The sequence below is a fragment of the Onychostoma macrolepis genome, chromosome 15 (genome assembly GCF_012432095.1).
Source record: "Onychostoma macrolepis isolate SWU-2019 chromosome 15, ASM1243209v1, whole genome shotgun sequence".
NCBI lineage: Eukaryota > Metazoa > Chordata > Actinopteri > Cypriniformes > Cyprinidae > Onychostoma > Onychostoma macrolepis.
Window position 1 is genome coordinate 24,267,068 of NC_081169.1, and position 19,073 is coordinate 24,286,140.

A 19,073-nucleotide genomic window follows, 5' to 3' on the forward strand; every position below is an offset into this window, starting at 1 on the left:
GTATGGTGACCTCTTCTCTTCTTCCTAAATATGGCACACCATCTGTTCAACAACTGTCACAGCAATCCTGTTTGAATCATTGTATGAGTTCTAGATGCATATTGATTTTCATTAGGGTATGGAAGGATTGGGTTGGAGTGATTCAGAAAAACTTATGTTTTGTTTGAAAATCTTTTGTTACCCCAGTCCAGTTTTTATTTGACCCAGTACACACATTCTATCTCCATTAAACAAGTTTATTCTGTCAAAAAAAGATCATTAAACAAGTTCATGTCATCTCATCTAAAGCACCAGAATCACCCATCTCCAAAATCCCAATTTAACCCCTGTCTGTACAGGAAAGATGAAATGATTTTCTGCTCAGAGCTGGATGGTTAATGGATGACATTTCTGTTTACGGCGCATTTACAGGAGTTTGGCAAATGGATAAAGTGATTGCTTGCCTAAAATGAAAGTTTAGCTCCAGTAGATGTGTGAAATGCATCAGCCTATTCTGCTGTAAGTGTTTCTCTGCTGTTGCTTAATCAGATTTCATAAAGAGCCTGAGAAAGCAAACAAAAAGCGAGAGAGGAAGGAAAAAGAGAGGGAGAGAGAGAGAGAGAGAGAGAGAGAGTGGGAGGCTAAGGCTGAAAAGCCAGAAGGTTCTGATGAGGCAATCAGTTCATTTTGCCATGACTACATCCCTCCACCCAGCCCTTCCTGAGTATGGGCCGATCTGATCCACAAGTAGAGCGTTTACTTCATCGCCACAAGATATGGATTAATTGGCTAATTCGATGAGTGCTGGCGAATGAAAAATCGAGGCGAGTGCTAAACGGATTAATCACAGTTTGGCGGCGTCGAGAGGGGGAAGGAGAGGAAGGGGAAGAGGGTGCTCTAATGATCAATGGCTTCTAACAAGTGACCGCGGCGTGTGTACCAGTGCACCAGAGGCGAAGGAGCACAAGTATCTGCTCACACTCCGGAAAATTCCACACTGCCATTGTCGTAGGTTTAATTAGAGCAGTGGGTTGACTCAGAGGACCCAGGCTGGAGCGCTTTAGACAGTAATTAAGATTGCAGCAGACGAAATTACAGGCAGAGTCAATGCTTTCCCCTTGGTATTGGTGGCATTGGTCTTTCTCTTGTGTGAGGCACAAGCAACGAAATGGATGACTGGTGCTAATGGTAACAGCCATCTCTGAGGGCCACGGCTTGATGTGTCCGGAACAAAAAACTCACTGTGTCACTACACAATCTTCCCATCTTCATCCTGTGGAAATATTGACATGCTGTAATGATTTTCATTCCACAACTTGCTACAAAGATAAGACTTTAACAGGAAGTGAAAACATCAATATTACAAACACGTATAGACAGGCACTGTCATACAGACGTTTGATAGAAAGTGTATAGTTATACTTGGTGTTTGCTAATCAGTAGGTATAAATTGACATGTGGTTTATGGTAAACTCTTGCCTGATGCCTATATCTGTGGTCACTTCTGTGGAGAAATGTCTTGGTATAGCAACAGATCTGACCAGGCTATTCTTGTTCATTTTATTTAACAGGTGCTCAGCAATAGTAACACCCTTCAGCTGAAGGCAGTTACACAAGAGGATTCTGGGACATACACCTGCAAAGCCATCGTGCCTCGCATTGGTGTGGCAGAGAGAGATGTAACTCTAACTGTCAACGGTAACTAAATGCTGTCTTTTTATCTCATTAATTTTCCCAGTTTTGTTCATGATATATTCTGTTTCAAAACCACATGAGTTCACGGCTTTTGGTTAGCTCACTTGGGTTTGGAACAAAAGCTGTAATTTTTTTTTTTTCCTATTAATCAGTGAATTGCTTCCCTAATTGATGAGCTTCTTATTTATGTGCATGACTCATGCACTTGGTCTTGAATACACAAGGAACATCAGCTCTGTGTCTTCCTTTGCTTTCATTAGCACCCTTAGTCAGTACGATTTCTCTCTTTCACACCAACATTTCAGGCCCTCCCATCATCACGGCTGAGGCAACGCAGCAGGCCGTCAAGCATTCCAAGGGCAAGCTGGAGTGTCTCGTGGGCAGCAGCCCTCCCCCTGAAAAGATTGTAAGTATACATTCTCCTATTTCTATATGTGTGTTTGCTAGGTATCTGTTGCTTAGTGTAGCCTTATTCCTGACAAGCTTGTTTGTGAGCCTTTCCCTTGAGCAGGTGCTTTCGGTGTGTGCACATCACACGCTCAAGCTCCCTTCCCCTCTCCCTCCAACAAGATCTCATGCGAGTCTCCTCTTTCCTTGCTCCTGTCTCTCTCTTTCCATATCTGACACCCACACAAATACACACAAGCACAGCTACACAGCCCCATTCCCCTATTAGAGAGTGCACGATGAGAGGGCTGATCCTGTATCTCACCTTTTCCACCCTCAAGCGTGCAGAGGCGAACTGCACTAATGCCAGGGTCTGCAGAGAAGACTTCCGCCCCCCTAGGCTCCTTTCCAACGGCGAGCAATTAGCACTTAGCACCACTGACCTCCCGTGACCCAATCGTACGTGGGAAGGCCTTTCAGTGGATAATTAGGGTCTAAGTTGGAGAGAAATAAAGAAGAAGGGTAAAGCATAGAGATGCACCGAGACAGATGGAAGTTAAGCAAGGGTAACTGAAAGCAGTTGATGCAAAGAAGAAATCAGAGACGATGAAAAAACCCTCCTGATCCTGGAACAGGTGACAGGTGGGGATTCGGAGTGTTACTGGCTGTTACTTCTTCACCTGAGGCCAGTCAAGGGAGGACTTTTCAGACATGCTGTTTCACCTCTTTGCCAGAAGGGTGAAGCAAAGAAACAATGGCTTGTTCTCTCTCCCTGAGTAGCTTTGAGATCTCAGACTGACCTGCTGCTAGACAGGAGCTGCTTGTCTTCCCCACATGTTTTTTTACATAGCTCTTTTTCACAAGCTGAGACACAATACTGTTGGTAAACCAGCTCGACATGACAGCGTAAAAGAGCACAAGAAAAATTCCAATCTCTGACACTGAGTTTATGACACTAAACGTCTACTTCTGGGGTGATAAATCTTTACATGTTTGTCCTTAATTGTTGTTCTGTTGTGTTGGCCGGACCAGGCTTGAATATATAATGAGATTTTAATTCAACTTGGAATCAAAATCGACCCTATTTACTTGCTTAACACATGTTCATGGTCATATTGTGAATGATTCAATGGTGCATAAGAAATAAATTTTTTTGTCTTTGCAATTCCCTCTTACCTTTTCATAATCAAATTATCAAAATTACAATTGTCATGTCATGCTTAAATAAAATGTGAGATTAACAACACTTGCTGTACCTTACACCTTGCTATCTCTTTCTCCTCAGGTGTGGACATTTGGAGACACGATCTTGTCATCTGGCTCTTCTGGTCGTTTTTCCGTGCAGACAGTACACAGTGACCGAGGGGTCCTCTCCTCGCTAATCCTCTCAGAAACTCTGGCCCAGGATTTCCAGCTTCGATACAACTGCACTGCTTGGAACCGCTTTGGTACAGGCACGGCGCTGGTCACTCTTGAAGAGCAAGGTATGGGGTCCTCATGCCAGATTATCCTGTGTAAAACATTTATTTGAATGCAATATAGTACCGGTCAAACGTTTGGACACACATAATTCCTTATTTTTACTACGTTCCACCTTTTAGAATGGTTGTAGACATTCAATTATGAAATTACAAATGAAATATGGATATTAGGTAATGGTCAAACATGTTAAATATAAAACTGTTTTACATTTTGGGTCCTTTGAAGTAGATAGCTCTGGAATCAGTATTGAGTTTACATGTATGCTTCGTACTTGTCCCCCTCCCCCCATTCGTCAATTTAAAAAAATAAATAAATAAAAATTTTAAATTTGTTAACAAATTCCTATATATTTGTCTAAAAAACAAACAATCTCATGCATTTAAGCTTAAACCTTTAGATCAAAAGCTTTTCAAGACTGTGAGAAACAAATTCAGCCAAGTGTGTCCATACTTTTAACTGGTAGTGTAGATCAGTGAGTGTTTGGGAAAATGTTCTGGGAAATTTGGGGTCTGGAGAGTCAAAAATTGGAGGCGTGAGATGCAAGCAACTGAAAGGAAAAGTGAGAAAAGTGGCAAGAGTTTTAGATTTGTGGATGGGCCAAGCTCTTTTGGCACCATCGCTTTAATTATTGAAGGATGGTTGATTTTAAAACACTGACAGTAAGTTGTAGGGTTTGTCCACCTTAGAGTTGGTGCCTTTTATCTAAGATTAGTCATGACGAGCTGTAATCCAGTTTGAGTCAGCTCTATGCAGGAATCGCATCTCAAAACACCTGCAACCCTGTGCTTATCTTAATTATACACCACCAAATCAATATCATTTAATCAGGAGATGGTCCACTTAATGAATACATTCGTTCCATAACAAAGATATAGATTTTGAGCCTGAATGAATTAAATCAAGACCTAATGTACGGCATTGGTATGTGACGCTTCACTGACCGTTTCATTTTGTATGCATAGTGCACCGGCTTAAATTTGCTTAAATAAGACTAAGAGCGTGGTAGACGGCTTGAGCCTTTGTACTGGGAGACACCAAAAATAAGGTCTTCGCCAGCAATTTGCATCAAGGCAGCAGAGCCAAGTCTCTGGAGAGGCAGACAGTGCTATCTCCTGGAATCTCTAATTAGATTACTGTCGGCTGCCTCGCTGCGTGTCAGGCCTGGTTACCCCTTTTCCACCAGAGATTAGAGACAATAGCCTGGTCCTGTGATGCCACTGTGGATCACACTAGATGAATTTCTATATGTTGCACTTGAGTTTGGACGTGGCTCGGAAAAAGAGCTTCTTTGTAGAACACGTTTGACAAGCAGAGAGCTTTTCTTCAATCAGCTGGAGATCCGACATGCCTTTTGATAATATGAAAATTAAATCATCTCACAAAGAAAATGTCAAGAACATGTCTGGGTCATAATTTAGCCCCAAACTTATTTGTAAACTTATATTAACAACATTATATATATTAGGGATGGGCATTTTAGGCAAAAATGATATTCGAAAATCGACTGGTATTATTCGATTGTTATTCGAAAATTGCACCCCTCCCCCGCATGCATGCACGCATAGGCTATACTACACACCCATAAACAGAGAGAAAGGGAGAGAGAGACCATTCACACTTTCAATCTGTATGTTATCAAACTGTTTAATACATTACTAGGGATCTTAACTCAAGCTATATAATTGTAACGTGCTGAAACATTTATAAAAATACAACCGAATGGCGGCACTTATTAACACAACAGTCCGTCGATTAGCATAAATCAATTGCTCATAAGGCTGCTAGGACATCAAAAAATGAGCATGAACATCGGTGAGAAGATAATGGGCCAGAGCCGCGCCGACTCTACAAAACACTTCTGACAGACAGCTTTTTCTCTATGGGCCGATCTCAGGCTGAAAGCTGTTGTACTTGCGGCAGGTCTGCACTCGGTGTATTTACCTTCGGCCCGAGTTCGTTTTGTCACGGACGGGCCACTGCTAGTGCTAGATTAAGGAAATCACTGATTTCAAATCAGCCACCTGAGAAAAAGTTTGGCGGTTATCCTGGCGCAAATCTACAGTGTGCGCGTGAGAATGTGGTGCTCTTCTGTTGTCTTTGACAGCTTTCAGGTGCGTTATCGGCAGCACCTCCCTCTGGTTACACGAACACGTCACCACCACATCAGCACCGAAAACATGAAGAATTAAAAAAAATTAATTAAAAAACATCGCACAGCCTAATCGATATTCTATTATTAAATCAACTAATCGAATATTTGAAAATCGTGACCCATCCCTAATATATATATACATATATATATATATATATTACACATATACATAAATTTTAAAGAATCACCTCCAAATATGATTATGGCAGGATTGAAAGTGTAAAAGTACAAACTAAGCGTTGTGGATGTTATAATGGAAACATTTAAATTCCACTTGTAATAAAATGAAAGACATGCCTGAATTTGGATCATCTGCATACCCTGCAACTGAAGAGGTAGATATAATAATAGATTTTGAGAATTCAGCTCAGTCACGTTCCCTGTTTCCCTTGCAGAGGCCCTCCCCTTGCTAATCATCATTGGAGCATCGGTGGGCGGAGGCTGTGTCTTCATCGTTTGTGTCATTACCCTGGTTTCCATCTGCTGCCGCCACACTGCTAAAGGTGAGGTCAAAGGTCAGATGTTATCTGAGAGTTCTTATTCTCTCCTCAAAAAACATGATACAGTAGAAATCAAACGAACTAACTAGACAGAGGTTAATTATGGGGCCACCTCTTTGCCTGGAGCAGTGTTGACCTTTTCACCTCTCTGGAAGTCTTCCCACCGTTCACCTCATTAATCTCTATACACTGCGCTATTTCCTCACCCAGGCAAAAAGGGCACACGCCTGTCTAAGAGCGACATCCGCGTACAAATCGTGCACAGCGACCACAACGCAGCCAGAGGAAACGACGATGAGGAGGATGTGAAGGAGCCTATGGTAAGTCACTCACAAAACAAAAGAAATATTCAGAATGGCCTAATAGTTAGAAACAGCTTTTATACTATTTTTCTTTCATAGAAATTATTTTTTTTTTTCGTTTTTTCGTTTTAAAATATATTCCCTGATTTCTGAGGGAAATGGGATATTCAATAAGGAAACAAAATGTTAAGCTGGACTTCATTTTATCCACCATGACTAGAAATATGTAGTGACATTAGCCAAAAGTAAAGATTTAATTATATTTTGCTGAAAGATGCTAAAAAAACATATATACTGATCATTTGCTCACAAGACGGCCAGGAGCTAGGGACAACATTAATTATGATTGCATGGCATTTAACATACCATAGACACTGAGCAGTCTGTAACCCAAATCTCTGTACTCTTCTCAGGCTCCCAACAGCAGTGAGTCTCCAGGAACGTCTCGCACAGAGCACAGCGACCTGCTGGAAGAGGAGGATGATGAGAGATCAGATATCAAGGTATTACATTTCACAAAGCATGACTCGGATGGTTAATCTGATAAAAGCAAAAGGTTGTTTTCAAAGGTTTGAGGAAACTATTGTACTTAATAACACTAACTTGCTGAGATCATATTTGTATTACACCACGAGCTTGGATCATGTTCAAGAAAACCTACAATTCTTGGTCAATTTCTAAATTCTAGCTAGCACCTTACTAAAATAATTTGCACGCATGTCATTCTGTACAAAATTTTGTTGTTTATCTGACAGTGTTTCTTTCATTCTTCCTAGGATCCCACCAATGGCTACTACAATGTGCGGGCTCACGAGGACCGCCACATTACAAGAACTGGCTTCTCTGAATATGTCCCTAATGCTCGCCCAGTCTACACTCCCTCTCAGCTTCCCTCGCCGAGCCCCTTGTATGGCCAACACTCCACTCAGCCTCGGATTTATGACTTCTCCCAGCGTTACGCCACAACCCCTGCCACACGCACCACCTATGAGCAACAGCAGTCTCAACAACCACAGCAACAACAGCAAACTCCCACCATCTATCCTCAGGAGCCACTCTATGCGGGCTCCGCCTACCTGCCCGCCACCTATGGCCGTGCCTTCACAAGCTACGTCAAACCTGCATCCTTTGAGAAGGTTGACGGGTACGAGCATTCAGACCAGGCCAGCAAGGTATCCAACTCCTCCCGTTTCTCATACGCATCCTCACAGGTGTCGTCGCAGCAGTCTGACTATGGGCGGCCCTCGCAGCAACGCATGCAGACTCATGTGTGATGGCTCCCTCGAAGACCCGGTAAGGGTCTGGCATGATCAACATCACAAGGACTTTCTTCTGAATGGGTTCAGGAGGGATTAAGCAAACTTTAAACTGAGATTCAAGAGGCGGAAAAGCTTTATTGCTATCTTGAAGTGAATGTTGGATTGATGGAAATCTTCTTTCGAAAGAACTACAACGTGCCACTCAAGCTTTGAAGTCACCATCGAGCTACTGATTTTCTACGTCCAAATGTTGAACTTTAAGGGAAATAAATATCGACCATCAATTCGTCTCTATGGCACTGTATTTCCATTAAAAAAGGCTCCAGCACTGACCCATCTAGATCTTGGAGAAGGAAAGCAGTGCTGTGGAAAAGGGCAGTGTCCTCATGAACCAATCTTTGCAAATGAGGACAAGCTCATGACACTACGCTGAAACAATCAAAATGACATGAACTTAAAAAATCTAAAAAGTAAAAAAAAATGTGTTTGTTGGCATGCTGATGGAATTGTAAGCACATTTGTGTATCAATGACAACAGGTCTTGCCTACACAAAGTGGCTCAAAGTTCAATCTACAAAGCAGGGGAGCAGAAGAAAGCTGAGCGCATGCGCTCACCCTAAGATATTTCTTCAGAAGCTCTATCTGCAGTCTGCACTGCTATTGGGCTAGCAAGAGAGTATTTGTGTAAAGCCTCAATGGACCAGTGCAGGAAACTGGAATCTGGAATGATTTGGTTAAAAAAAGAATCCACAAAAAAATCCACAAAATATATTTCTGTCTGTTTGATGGAACCAAGATTGGCCAATCCCCAAATAATCAAATTTAGAGGTGCGGCCTTTTTAAGCTATACTCTCAAGGATTTGTTGCAGAGTTCAGAGTAGAGCCCATTTCGGGACCACGGTTTCTTAAGTCAAGCCATGTACGGCAAACCCAAATTACAGCACGACCTTGTGGCGTGCAGTAATAATCTTGTAATGTTCCTTACGTGACCACTGTATGTTATAAATACAAAGTGTGCCAAGGTGACTGTTATGTCATGCTGACATGGCTGACACCGTCAGGTAGCACCAACATGTTTACATAGAAGAAAAAACAGAAAAAAGAAATAGCAAGTGAAATGCAGTACTGTCCATATCCACTTAGAGCCACTTCAATGACTGTACAAATTGTTGGGAAATTCACTCCTGTCTGTTGCATGCAGATGATGTGTGTACGTGAACGTATTCAGCATTTCTTCTCATCTGTTTGTTCCTTGTGTGAGAAACCGCTTACTGCACCCTACGTCTATTCGATCTTGGATACCTGCATTTGGAGGTTACCATACTGCCATTTTCCTTTGAGCCTGAATGGTCGGCTCCATTTGGAAAGATAAAAAAAAAAAAAAGTCGAAATGAACTGTAAGATAGGTGAAACAAAACATTGCTTGTCTTTATTTTTATATTTTATATAAGCCTTAATGTACAGCGTGTAAGCTGCTCTATTGTAAAGTACCTTTATATTATAAAATGCATTTATCTATATCTTTGAGTTGACTTTATTTGGTTCACAACGGTTTTTAGCCCCATGTTACTTATTAGTTTTGGAGAGGTGAAAGGTGTTACACAACTAATTGACCTTTTTCTTCCGTGTCTTTTTTTCTTAATAACGTTCAAATAATTTTCTTTGCTAAAAATAAGCTATTGTTGCTTGTAACTTTGTACACATATTTATATTTAAATAAAACCATTTCAAATAATCTGCTCTGACTGGAGTAAGTTTGGCACACATCGCTGGGTCTCGTCAAATGTCATGAGGGAATGAGGACAAACAATTCCGGGGCTGCCGAGTTGATGAATACATAAATTAGCAGTGATGCCTATGTTGATTCTCTTATTCCCGCGGCGACAGCGGGGTTTTTAATAAAGACGGATGAGATTCCCAAGCCTCCCGCTGTCTGCGTATCAAACATAGCAGGCACAGGCCGTCTCCCCCCAACGCAACCAAATATTGCGCTGACGGAGCTGGTGTTGTGTGACAACATTTTCTTGTCGTGTCACCCAGTCTCTCAGATTTCATCATGTCACGCCGAGTTTCACCGCAGGGAGTGTTGAAGACATAAACACGTACTCAGCATTAAACAAATGAACTGATGGCTACTCTGGTAAATTCAGGGTCATGTTTCCATCAGCTGTCATCATCCCTTGCATACCACGAACATTGCCCAAAGTAACAAAACAAGAATGAATATGCATAATGTGCAAACCTGGTAATATAAAATGCAAACTCTTGTTATCCATAAACTGTCAGTTGCATATGGCACTTTATGTCCATTCAGCATGCTGGGGATGAAATGGCAAGTGTTTAAGTTACCGTGATAATATAAAGTAGCGGAAAGGTTTGCCAGAATTTACTGAGTTAGGTTTGCCAATATACTGACTGAAACAACCAGTGCCTATATTGGAAAGATACAATACAAATGTTATGAAACCTAAGTTCATTGTTACTTATAGTTATCTAATCTCCTGACGTTACAAACGAAATCAAGGTTTTTCTGAGGTAAATTCTCAGTTGAGACGCCTGGCGCCAAACGTGCTGTCATAGAGCTGATAAATCGACAGATTATTAACGTATTAATAATTAAAATATATATATATTAAAACAATGAAATTAAGCACAAAAACAAACAAACAAACAATACACCAATTCGCTAAAAACATTCCACTCACCGAACGCACGCCGTATATCTCCCAGCAGGCCCAACTGTTTTTTGCGTCATTTACATACATTTGAATATAAGGCAAGATTAAACAAAAGGTGTAACGTAAATGTATAGAAAAATTGGTTGAACTAAGGGCCTGATTTCAATCATGTATTTCGTTGACCACAATGCTTTGTTTCCATCATTTGGTTACATTTCTCCATTAGGTAGTAAGTGATAGTGACCTTTGGTTGCCTAGTTACCATGTGTATTATGCTCAAGAGCAAGCGTTGTTATCACATCGATTGGAAATGATATAAAAGGCTGAACACCAATCTAAAGCTCATACAAGGTCAAATGTGGCATGTAATTAACCTAAATTGAATACTCTGTCAACCATTTAAAACAACTGTTGCAGTGCAGTGCAATGCTTAATTAAACCTACAGCTTTTTAATTGGTGCAAGGTCAAAACAAAGTACATTCACATCTGTAACAAAGACATGCTGTGGATTTTCTCGTATCAACTGAAGAGAGTAGATTTATTTTGCGTTCTTTCATTTTCCATTAGGAGACCACTGATTTATAGGCAAATAATTGTTGACATTGGTTTATGCCAAAGCCAGCTGATTTAATATTGATGAAACGGTTTTGAGTTTTCTTTACTACATTTTGCATTTTGAGGGGGAAATTAAATTACTTGGAAATGACCCAAAACACTCTATTCTGGAAAAAAAGTAAATGTAAAACCAGCATGTATTTTATTGTGAAGAAAACATTATAAACTCTAGGAAAATTTGCATACATTAAAACATTTGCATAGTGTTAAAATAAAATAAAATTTAACGACAGAAAAGACCAACAAGTTCATTTATATTAACAATACAAAGCGCATTTAGTCACCCAGACACATTAAGCCATACATAATCATTGCAGTTTTAAAAACAATTTAAAAATGAAAGCCTAACAAGCACTCAATAGGTCAAATTGCACTTTATGATGCTATATGAAACTTCTGTAGTACATAAATATAGCATCTATTGCCTGACATCTCTCAAAATAAAGTGGACGTCTCTTGTACCTCCTGGGAAATTAAGTCACTACACTACAAAGCCTGAAAATCTTACTAAGCAAGTGGACTTTCCATGGGAAAGAAACTTGCCAAGTCTATGAGGAACCGGCAGTATAGATTATTCGATACGTTCAGGTCTCTTTGAAGGAGAGACCATCCTGCTAGGTTGTTTCAGCCAACAGCTTTGACATTGATTGGCTGGAACTTTAACATGCAGCAGAAGTGAGTGACCTATGTTGGCCTTGGTTGTATTGGCAAATGGATGACGGAAATATCCTATTTTTACCTAATCCTCCATTTCAGAGCTTTGGCACTGAGGTTATGAGATCACACAGATGTGAGGAAAGAAGGTCAGCCTGAGTGGGATGCTTACAGAAATTTCTAGATTGCAAAGAAGCTTTTGACCTTCGCTTAAAGGGGGGGAAAAAAATGTAGGGATTGAAGCTATCTCCAAAGCCTGAAACAAGAGTTTCTGAGAAGAGGCAGGGTCCAGTCTTTGGAACAAAGGTACATTTTGAGCATAAGAAAAAGACTTTTTAAACAGAATACAATTCATAAAGATAACAACATGACTTCCACCAGGTCATAAGTGCTGGCAGCCTCATTATATGACAGTTTGATCTCTAAGTGCCATTTACAAAGTTACTGTTCAAGGAATCCGATACGAACAAATGGAACCACAACTGCGTGACAAAGAGTTGGTAAATGAGTGTAACAGTACATCACAGCAATATATATTCTCATTATAGTGGTATCTGCATGTATTTTTATGAACCTTTTTATTTGGTTGACTAAAGTTGAACTCAACTTTAGATTGATACAGCTATGAAAAACATCATTCATAAGCCATAACAACCAAATAGTCATACTGACTGAAAATGCTATTATGAAAACGACCAGGTGGTCTGAAACATACGCAAGTTCAATTTGAATGATTTTTTTTCTCACAAAGGATGTCGACCAAAGCTGTATTCACTTTCGTTTTTGTGAGTGTGGCTCACATACTGTACTAAATATTCACGGCACTCAACATTTGTGTTCTTCTGCTTTGGTTGTCGTATGATTGCAGGTCCAGGCTTCACTATATGTTTGTGAATTCACGGATCCAGTCCCGCAGTTTGGTGACACGCGTGTAGACGCCAGGCTTGTTCCGCCGAGCGCATCCTTCTCCCCAGCTCACTATTCCAGCCTGGAACCATTTGCCAACATCGGAACGACATACAAGAGGACCGCCGGAGTCTCCCTGTGGAAGCCAAAAGAAAGAAACTTTTAAACGTCACTCCACATTTTCCAAAACTCGACGAAATGCATGAAGGACACTCATGTAACTAAACATATTTGATGACCGTATTCAAGAGTTGCCTGTTGATCTATTCTAGAGAATGTTCTTTAATGCATCACTGAATGTTTACTTCATTTTTAATGTAATGTACAGTGTACTGTGATTATTTATTTTATTTTGTATTTTTTTCAAAATTGTGTGTATTGATGCTTTACAATATTGTATACAAAATAATCATGCCAATAAAGTGCTTGAAATTGAAAAAGGAGATGAAATGATGATTATGTATATGAGAAACTGAAAAACAAAAGAAAAAAGGGGGGCATGTAAAGCAATTGCAAACGTTTTAATTATTGTAATCACTTATCATTTATTATCTTGTACCTCTAATTTAAGCTGCTTATTTACTGTGTCATTTCATTCCATTACTATTATTCCTGAATGATTTGTTTTGTGTGTAATACAATTCGGCTCTTAATTACTTTGCCAATATTGCAATGTAAACAGACGTGGCAATAAAGCATATTTGAATTGGGAGGTGAGAGGAAGACAAAACAACTAAGTGAATGAAAGAATATTACAGAGGGTGAGAAGGATGGAGCAAAGTACAAAGAAAGAGAGAGAATGTGCATAAAATCTATGAGCTCCAATAGCAGGAGAGGAAGATAGAAAGGAGTCACAAGACCAGGACCGGAACCTGTGCGAGAGAAAAGCACACTAAGAAGATTACACCCGGAATAAGAGAGACGCACAGAGCGTTCAGAAGAGGAAAGCAAGATGAATAACAAGTGAGATAGAAGTAGAAATTATGGAAATCAGCTCATTTGAATATCAGGGAACAAGGTAGAATAATTAATCTTCTCCACTACGAGGCTGTACACACACTGCAGGAAGACAACAACATTAGCTGAACATTTTGACGGCATTATGCTCATGTCATATTTGTACTGTAGGTGTTTCTGAATGAATAGAACAGGACGAAAGAGACTCTGGGCTTGACAATGCATCTTAATGCCTATTAAACCACCTTGAATTCATTAACATTCGATAAACGTGTAGGCCTAATTTTGCACATGCTGTAGATATAAAGATTTTTAACTCACAACTGGGGTGGGGGCGTTATGATTTTGAGTTTGTAAATGTCGCTTTAAAAAAACAACATCTGTTGTTCATTTTAATAGGAATCTGCGAAAGATTTCCCTATGCAGATTTCACATCAAGTTGGTCCATATTGATCAACAAACAGAAAGTTACTTATTTTTAAAGTGTCTATGTAAGCACTGCAAAATTTCATGTTAAAATTTCATATACTGCTACGCCAGAGTTACAGAGCCATGTAAACATGCCTTCAGACGTGATATATATTATATATTATACCCTGGACGACAAGACCAGTCTTAAGTGTCAATTTTTCAAAACTGAGTTTGGAACTGATGTATGGTTTGTTAGGATCGGACAATATTTGGCTGAGATACAACTATTTGAAAATCTGGAATCTGAGGGTGCAAAAAAATCTAAATATTGAGAAAATCTCCTTTAAAGTTGTCCAAATGAAGTTCTAAGCAATGCATATTACTAATCAAAAATTACGTTTATACATATATACATACATACATATATATACACATATGCGCATGCATGCAATTTGGTCTTTGCACAGTGTTCTGTATGTGCAAGAGAGATTAATTCTATTAATGTTTTGATTATTAATATAATTATTCACTAGAGATGTGACGAGATCTCGTGGTTAAAAATTGCGCTTGTGATCTTGATTCAAAGACCCACGCGATCTTATTCTTGAATGACAACGATTCAGCTATGTCTATTAAGTCACATCGCGAGTGTCAGTGGAGCGTGAGATGTTGATGAATCAGAGGGTCGACCATCATCACGCTTCCGATGTGAATGCTGTCAGACTAAACACGCGCTGCTCAAGTTCCACTGACGCTTACGATGCGAAACAGGTGTTAAAAGACATTCAAATCTGCATTCATGCTGCTGCTGATCCAGGAAGAGCAACACAAACAGTCTTTTCAACCACAGATCATTATTTCTGTGTTACAGATATTTAAATAACAGAAGTACTGGGATAAAAGTTTATAGTTTGTGTATAAACACTTAGTCTACAGTAGCGATCAAAACTAAAGTATCTTAACACTTGTATTATAACGCTTATCATCTTCCGCCAGGAGGTGGCGACAACCAGTTTAAAAAATGTATTTGACATTGAATCATTCATTCAAGAGATTCCAGTAGTGAAACAAGTCTTTATGAAGTGAGACACTGACTCCATTGAATTTTTTTTTTTTTTTAATTTTGTTCAAATTAATATATATTTTTAAAAGACTTAAGCAATGAACATTGTCAGAACAACTAATAAATTACGTTATTTTGTGAGAGAATCGTGATCTCCAATTTATATTTAAAAAAAAAGGGATTCTCAATTTATCCAGAATCGTGCAGCTCTAGTTTACATGTTATTACTGCATATAATTCATTAAAAAAGAAGTTTAATTTCATAAAGTATAAGTTGATTTCAAAATGCACCTACATTTTTTGTATTTTGTGTTTTTCAGTTGAATATAATACTATTTTCCCTATATATTTCATCATTGAGGATTTTTTTTTTTTTTAAAGTCTAAAAATCTCGTCTCGTTCTCATGAACCCAGTCTCGTGGGATAAGTGTCTCATCACACCCCGATTATTCACATTATTTTACTTAAAGATTAAAAAAAAAAAAAAAAAAGAATTTTGACCTGACAGTCCAAAGTCATTTCGGAAAAAACAAAACAAAAAACAAAAAAACATATTTGATAGATTCCTACATACAGTGCCCTCCACTAATATTGGCACCCTTGGTAAATCTGAGCAAAGGTGGCTGTGAAAAATCTGCATTGTTTATGCTTTTGATCTTTCATTTAAAAAAAACCACACACAACACCACCCCCCCCCCACAAAATTCTAACCTATCATTGAAGTAAAACAATTGAAATTGGAGAGAAAATCTCATGATAAAATAAATGTTTTTCTCCAATGAATGTTGGCCACAATTATTGGCACCCCTGGAAATTCTTATGAGTAAAATATCTCTGAAGTATATTCCCATTCATATTTAATTTTTTTTTAGCATATCAGGGTGACTAGGAGCATGAAATTGTCCACCCTTGGCTTCCTGTTCCAAAGGATTATAAATATAAAAGAAAACAAAGGCCAAATTCCCTCAATCATCCATCACAAGGAGTAAAACCAAACAAAGTTCTGATGTGCAGAACAAGATTGTTGAGCTTCACAAAATAGAAAGTTGCTCTAAGACAAAAGCTAAAGCATTGAAAATCCCCATTTCCACCATCAGGGCAATAATTAAGAGGTTCCAATCAACTAAAGATGTTACAAATCTGCCTGAAAGAGGATGTGTGTCTATATCGTCCTAATGCACGGTGAGGAGAGTCCGAGTGGCTAAAGACTCTCCAAGCACCACAGCTGGAGAATTGTAGAGATTAGTTGAGTCTTGGTGCCAGAAAGCCTAAAAACAAATATATATCAAACAGCCCCTACATCACCACATATTGTTCAGGAGGGTTTCAAGAAAAATTCTCCTCACTCATCCAAAAACATTCTCCAGCATCTCAGTTGTCAGACACGCCTGGAACTTTAAATGACACTGGCTTCTATGGTCAGATGAAACTTAGAAAAAAAAAAAATAGGAGCTTTTTGGCAGCAAACCCACTAGATGGGTTTAGTACAAACAGGGATAAAAAGTACCCCATGCCCACAGTTAAATATACTGCTGGATTTTTAATGTTGTGGGCCTGTTTTTCTGCTGGAGGTCCTGGACATCTTGTTCCGATGTATGGCATCATGGATTCTCTCAAAAATCAACATAAAAAATCTAAAGCTGACTGCCTCGGTTAGAAATCTTATAATGGGCCGTGTTTGGATCCATCAGGACAGTAATGCAAAACAAACATCAAAATCAACACAAAAATGGGTCACTGAGCACAAAATGAAGCTTTTGCCATGGCTGTCCCAGTCCTCTGACCAGAACCCTACAGAAAATGAGTGAGGTGAACTGAAGAGAAGAAGCACCAACATGGAGCTGTGAATCTGAAGGATCTGGAGAGATTCTGCATGAAGGAATGGTCTCTGATCTCTTATCTCTTATACATGTTCTCCAAACTCTTCAGGCATTATAGGATAAAACTCAGGGCTGCTATCTTGGGAAAAGGACATTTCAACAATTGGGTGCCAATAATTGTGGCCAATATGAACTAGAGAAAGAATTTATTTCACAATGAGATTTTCCCCCCACTTTCAATTGTTTCATTTCAATGATAGATTAGAATTTTGTGAATTTTTTTAATGAAAGATCAAAAGGACAAACAATGCAGATTTATTTTCATAGCCACCTTTGCTCATATTTACCAAAGGTGCCAATATTAGTGGAGGGCACTGTATATTGTAAGTGAACGAGAAAAAAAAAAAAAAAAAAAGATTCAGTGCGTTTTCACAAAAAAAAAAAAAAAAAAAATTTTTACCTGACAAGCATCCACACCTCCAGTGAGGTAGCCGCTACACATCATTCTAGAGGTCACCTGACCTTCAGTCACCATGTTGCATACTGTATCATTAATCACCTTTACTTCTGCTTTCTGCAAGATCTGTGCAACACTTCCTACAACACATACATAAAACATTAGTCCTACGAGAACGAATCTAATAGCAAAGAGCATCTTTACTTATTATGGGTGTTTGAAAGGTTGATTACAATTAGTTATGTGCTTCCACAAAATCTTATAACAAAACTTGTGTTAAAAGTGACATTGAGACATGGGATTGATAAATGTCAAACTTGTGAGGTAAAATTCCAAAAGGCATCTAATAGAAAAAAGGAACTCCAAACGCAAAAGGGCAGCCCTCAGGCACACAAGCTGTCTCACCTCCCTCTCGGAGCGTGCCCCAGCCCGTAACAAAGCAGGAACTACCGGCCGAGAAGACGTGAGTTGGTGCTGGAAGGCAGATGGGATGCACGGTGTTGGTGAAGTTCAACGGCTGGCTCAGTTCCAGCAGTGAGATGTCATAATCGTAGGACATTGGGTCGTAGTTTGGGTGGGTGATGATGTTCTTCAAAGTGCGCTTCTGAACAGTGTCCTGGATGTTCTGGTCCCGCAGACCACTGTACGTCAGCCAGTTGGATATAATTTTGTAGCTGTTGGCGATAAACACAATGTTGTTTTGGAGGTTAGTCGTTTAAATCAGATGTTCTGAAAGATCAACACGAAATGGTGTTCAAACCATTATAAATCAGAAAATCTAAAGACAAGTAAATGTCCACACTTTATAGTTGGTTTTAAATTCATTGAAACACCAAAAGCTTCTTAAAAGCACACTGGGAAGTTTATTATCTTCAAATGATTATATAATAAAGACACTAGAGGCGGTGTTATAACTAAAATGTTATACAAATAATCTGATAATTGTATTTGCTTATATAAATATCTAATTTGAGGCTGTTGGAAGAGACAATCTACACAATGTTGTTTTGAAAGGCCAATACGAAATGGCATTCAAATACATTTAAAATCTGTAATTTGACAGGAAACCTGAGGAAACATGAACTTTTCCACTAATTACCACATTGCCAGTAACATCTGGATATTACAATTGTTTAAAATTCACTGAAACTCCAAAAAGCTTGGAAAAGGTTATAAAAGCTGACAAAGAAATAATAAATAAAAAAGTATGGGCACTGGGCGGGATTGTGAAAAGCTGTGTTTATAGGACATCTATATGAAGAGGGATTGAAAAATAAGAGGGCTTGGTGATTTCAGCCGAATTGCAAAGTCATTTCAGAGGTGGAACGGGTTATTACATTTTGATGAAAGATTAAAATCACAAATATTTGTGCACTGATGTATCATTCACAATAAGACCAGAAATGTTTATTAAGAAAGTAAATGGGGTCGATTTTGATTTCATGCTGAAACCACAGCTCAGGAGAGTGAATTATTTTTCAATTCAGCTTTAGTGTTTCAGTCTCAGAAACATGTTGGAATCATTTATCAAGGTAAAGTATGATTGTATTGCATGTCTTGTGCTCCACCTTCTGGCCAATGCAAATAAATACAAACTTAGGCTTTGATCCAACACAGTGCGCAGATGTTGGATGATGTTTGAGCACCAAGCGAAAGGAGAAAGATACTTAATGTCTAATTGATGTCTGTGATAAATTATCATCAACTACAGCTAAATTAAGCAGAGAAAAATAAAAACAGCCATGCAGAGATGGA

The 19,073-nt window shown here is 39.0% G+C and overlaps 2 protein-coding genes and 1 long non-coding RNA gene across 4 annotated transcripts in view; 1 reads left to right on the plus strand and 2 right to left on the minus strand.

Annotated features, from left to right (window-relative positions):
- The window catches only part of kirrel3l (kirre like nephrin family adhesion molecule 3, like), a 41,827-nt gene extending 32,551 nt beyond the window's left edge, over positions 1 to 9,276 (plus strand). The window contains exons 9-15 of the mRNA XM_058745572.1: positions 1,551 to 1,677; positions 1,980 to 2,080; positions 3,347 to 3,545; positions 6,091 to 6,198; positions 6,406 to 6,515; positions 6,911 to 7,000; positions 7,274 to 9,276. Coding sequence (XP_058601555.1) covers positions 1,551 to 1,677; positions 1,980 to 2,080; positions 3,347 to 3,545; positions 6,091 to 6,198; positions 6,406 to 6,515; positions 6,911 to 7,000; positions 7,274 to 7,771 — 1,233 coding nt within the window. The 3' untranslated portion in view covers positions 7,772 to 9,276. The remainder of the gene's footprint in view (positions 1 to 1,550; positions 1,678 to 1,979; positions 2,081 to 3,346; positions 3,546 to 6,090; positions 6,199 to 6,405; positions 6,516 to 6,910; positions 7,001 to 7,273) is intronic.
- On the minus strand, positions 10 to 10,794 carry LOC131520976 (uncharacterized). Its single transcript, XR_009266170.1, has 6 exons — positions 10,462 to 10,794; positions 6,864 to 6,964; positions 6,016 to 6,192; positions 3,318 to 3,571; positions 2,387 to 2,555; positions 10 to 1,252 (listed from the first exon to the last, which is right to left on the minus strand). It is a non-coding gene; the product is annotated as an uncharacterized LOC131520976 (long non-coding RNA).
- A 375-nt stretch (positions 10,795 to 11,169) lies between these two features.
- st14 (ST14 transmembrane serine protease matriptase) overlaps positions 11,170 to 19,073 on the minus strand; it is a 45,612-nt gene continuing 37,708 nt past the window's right edge. For both annotated transcript variants that reach the window (XM_058745571.1, XM_058745570.1), the window contains 3 exons: positions 17,724 to 17,992; positions 17,322 to 17,458; positions 11,170 to 12,746 (listed from right to left, as the gene is read on the minus strand). In XM_058745571.1, coding sequence (XP_058601554.1) covers positions 12,585 to 12,746; positions 17,322 to 17,458; positions 17,724 to 17,992 — 568 coding nt within the window. In that variant the 3' untranslated portion in view covers positions 11,170 to 12,584. The remainder of the gene's footprint in view (positions 12,747 to 17,321; positions 17,459 to 17,723; positions 17,993 to 19,073) is intronic.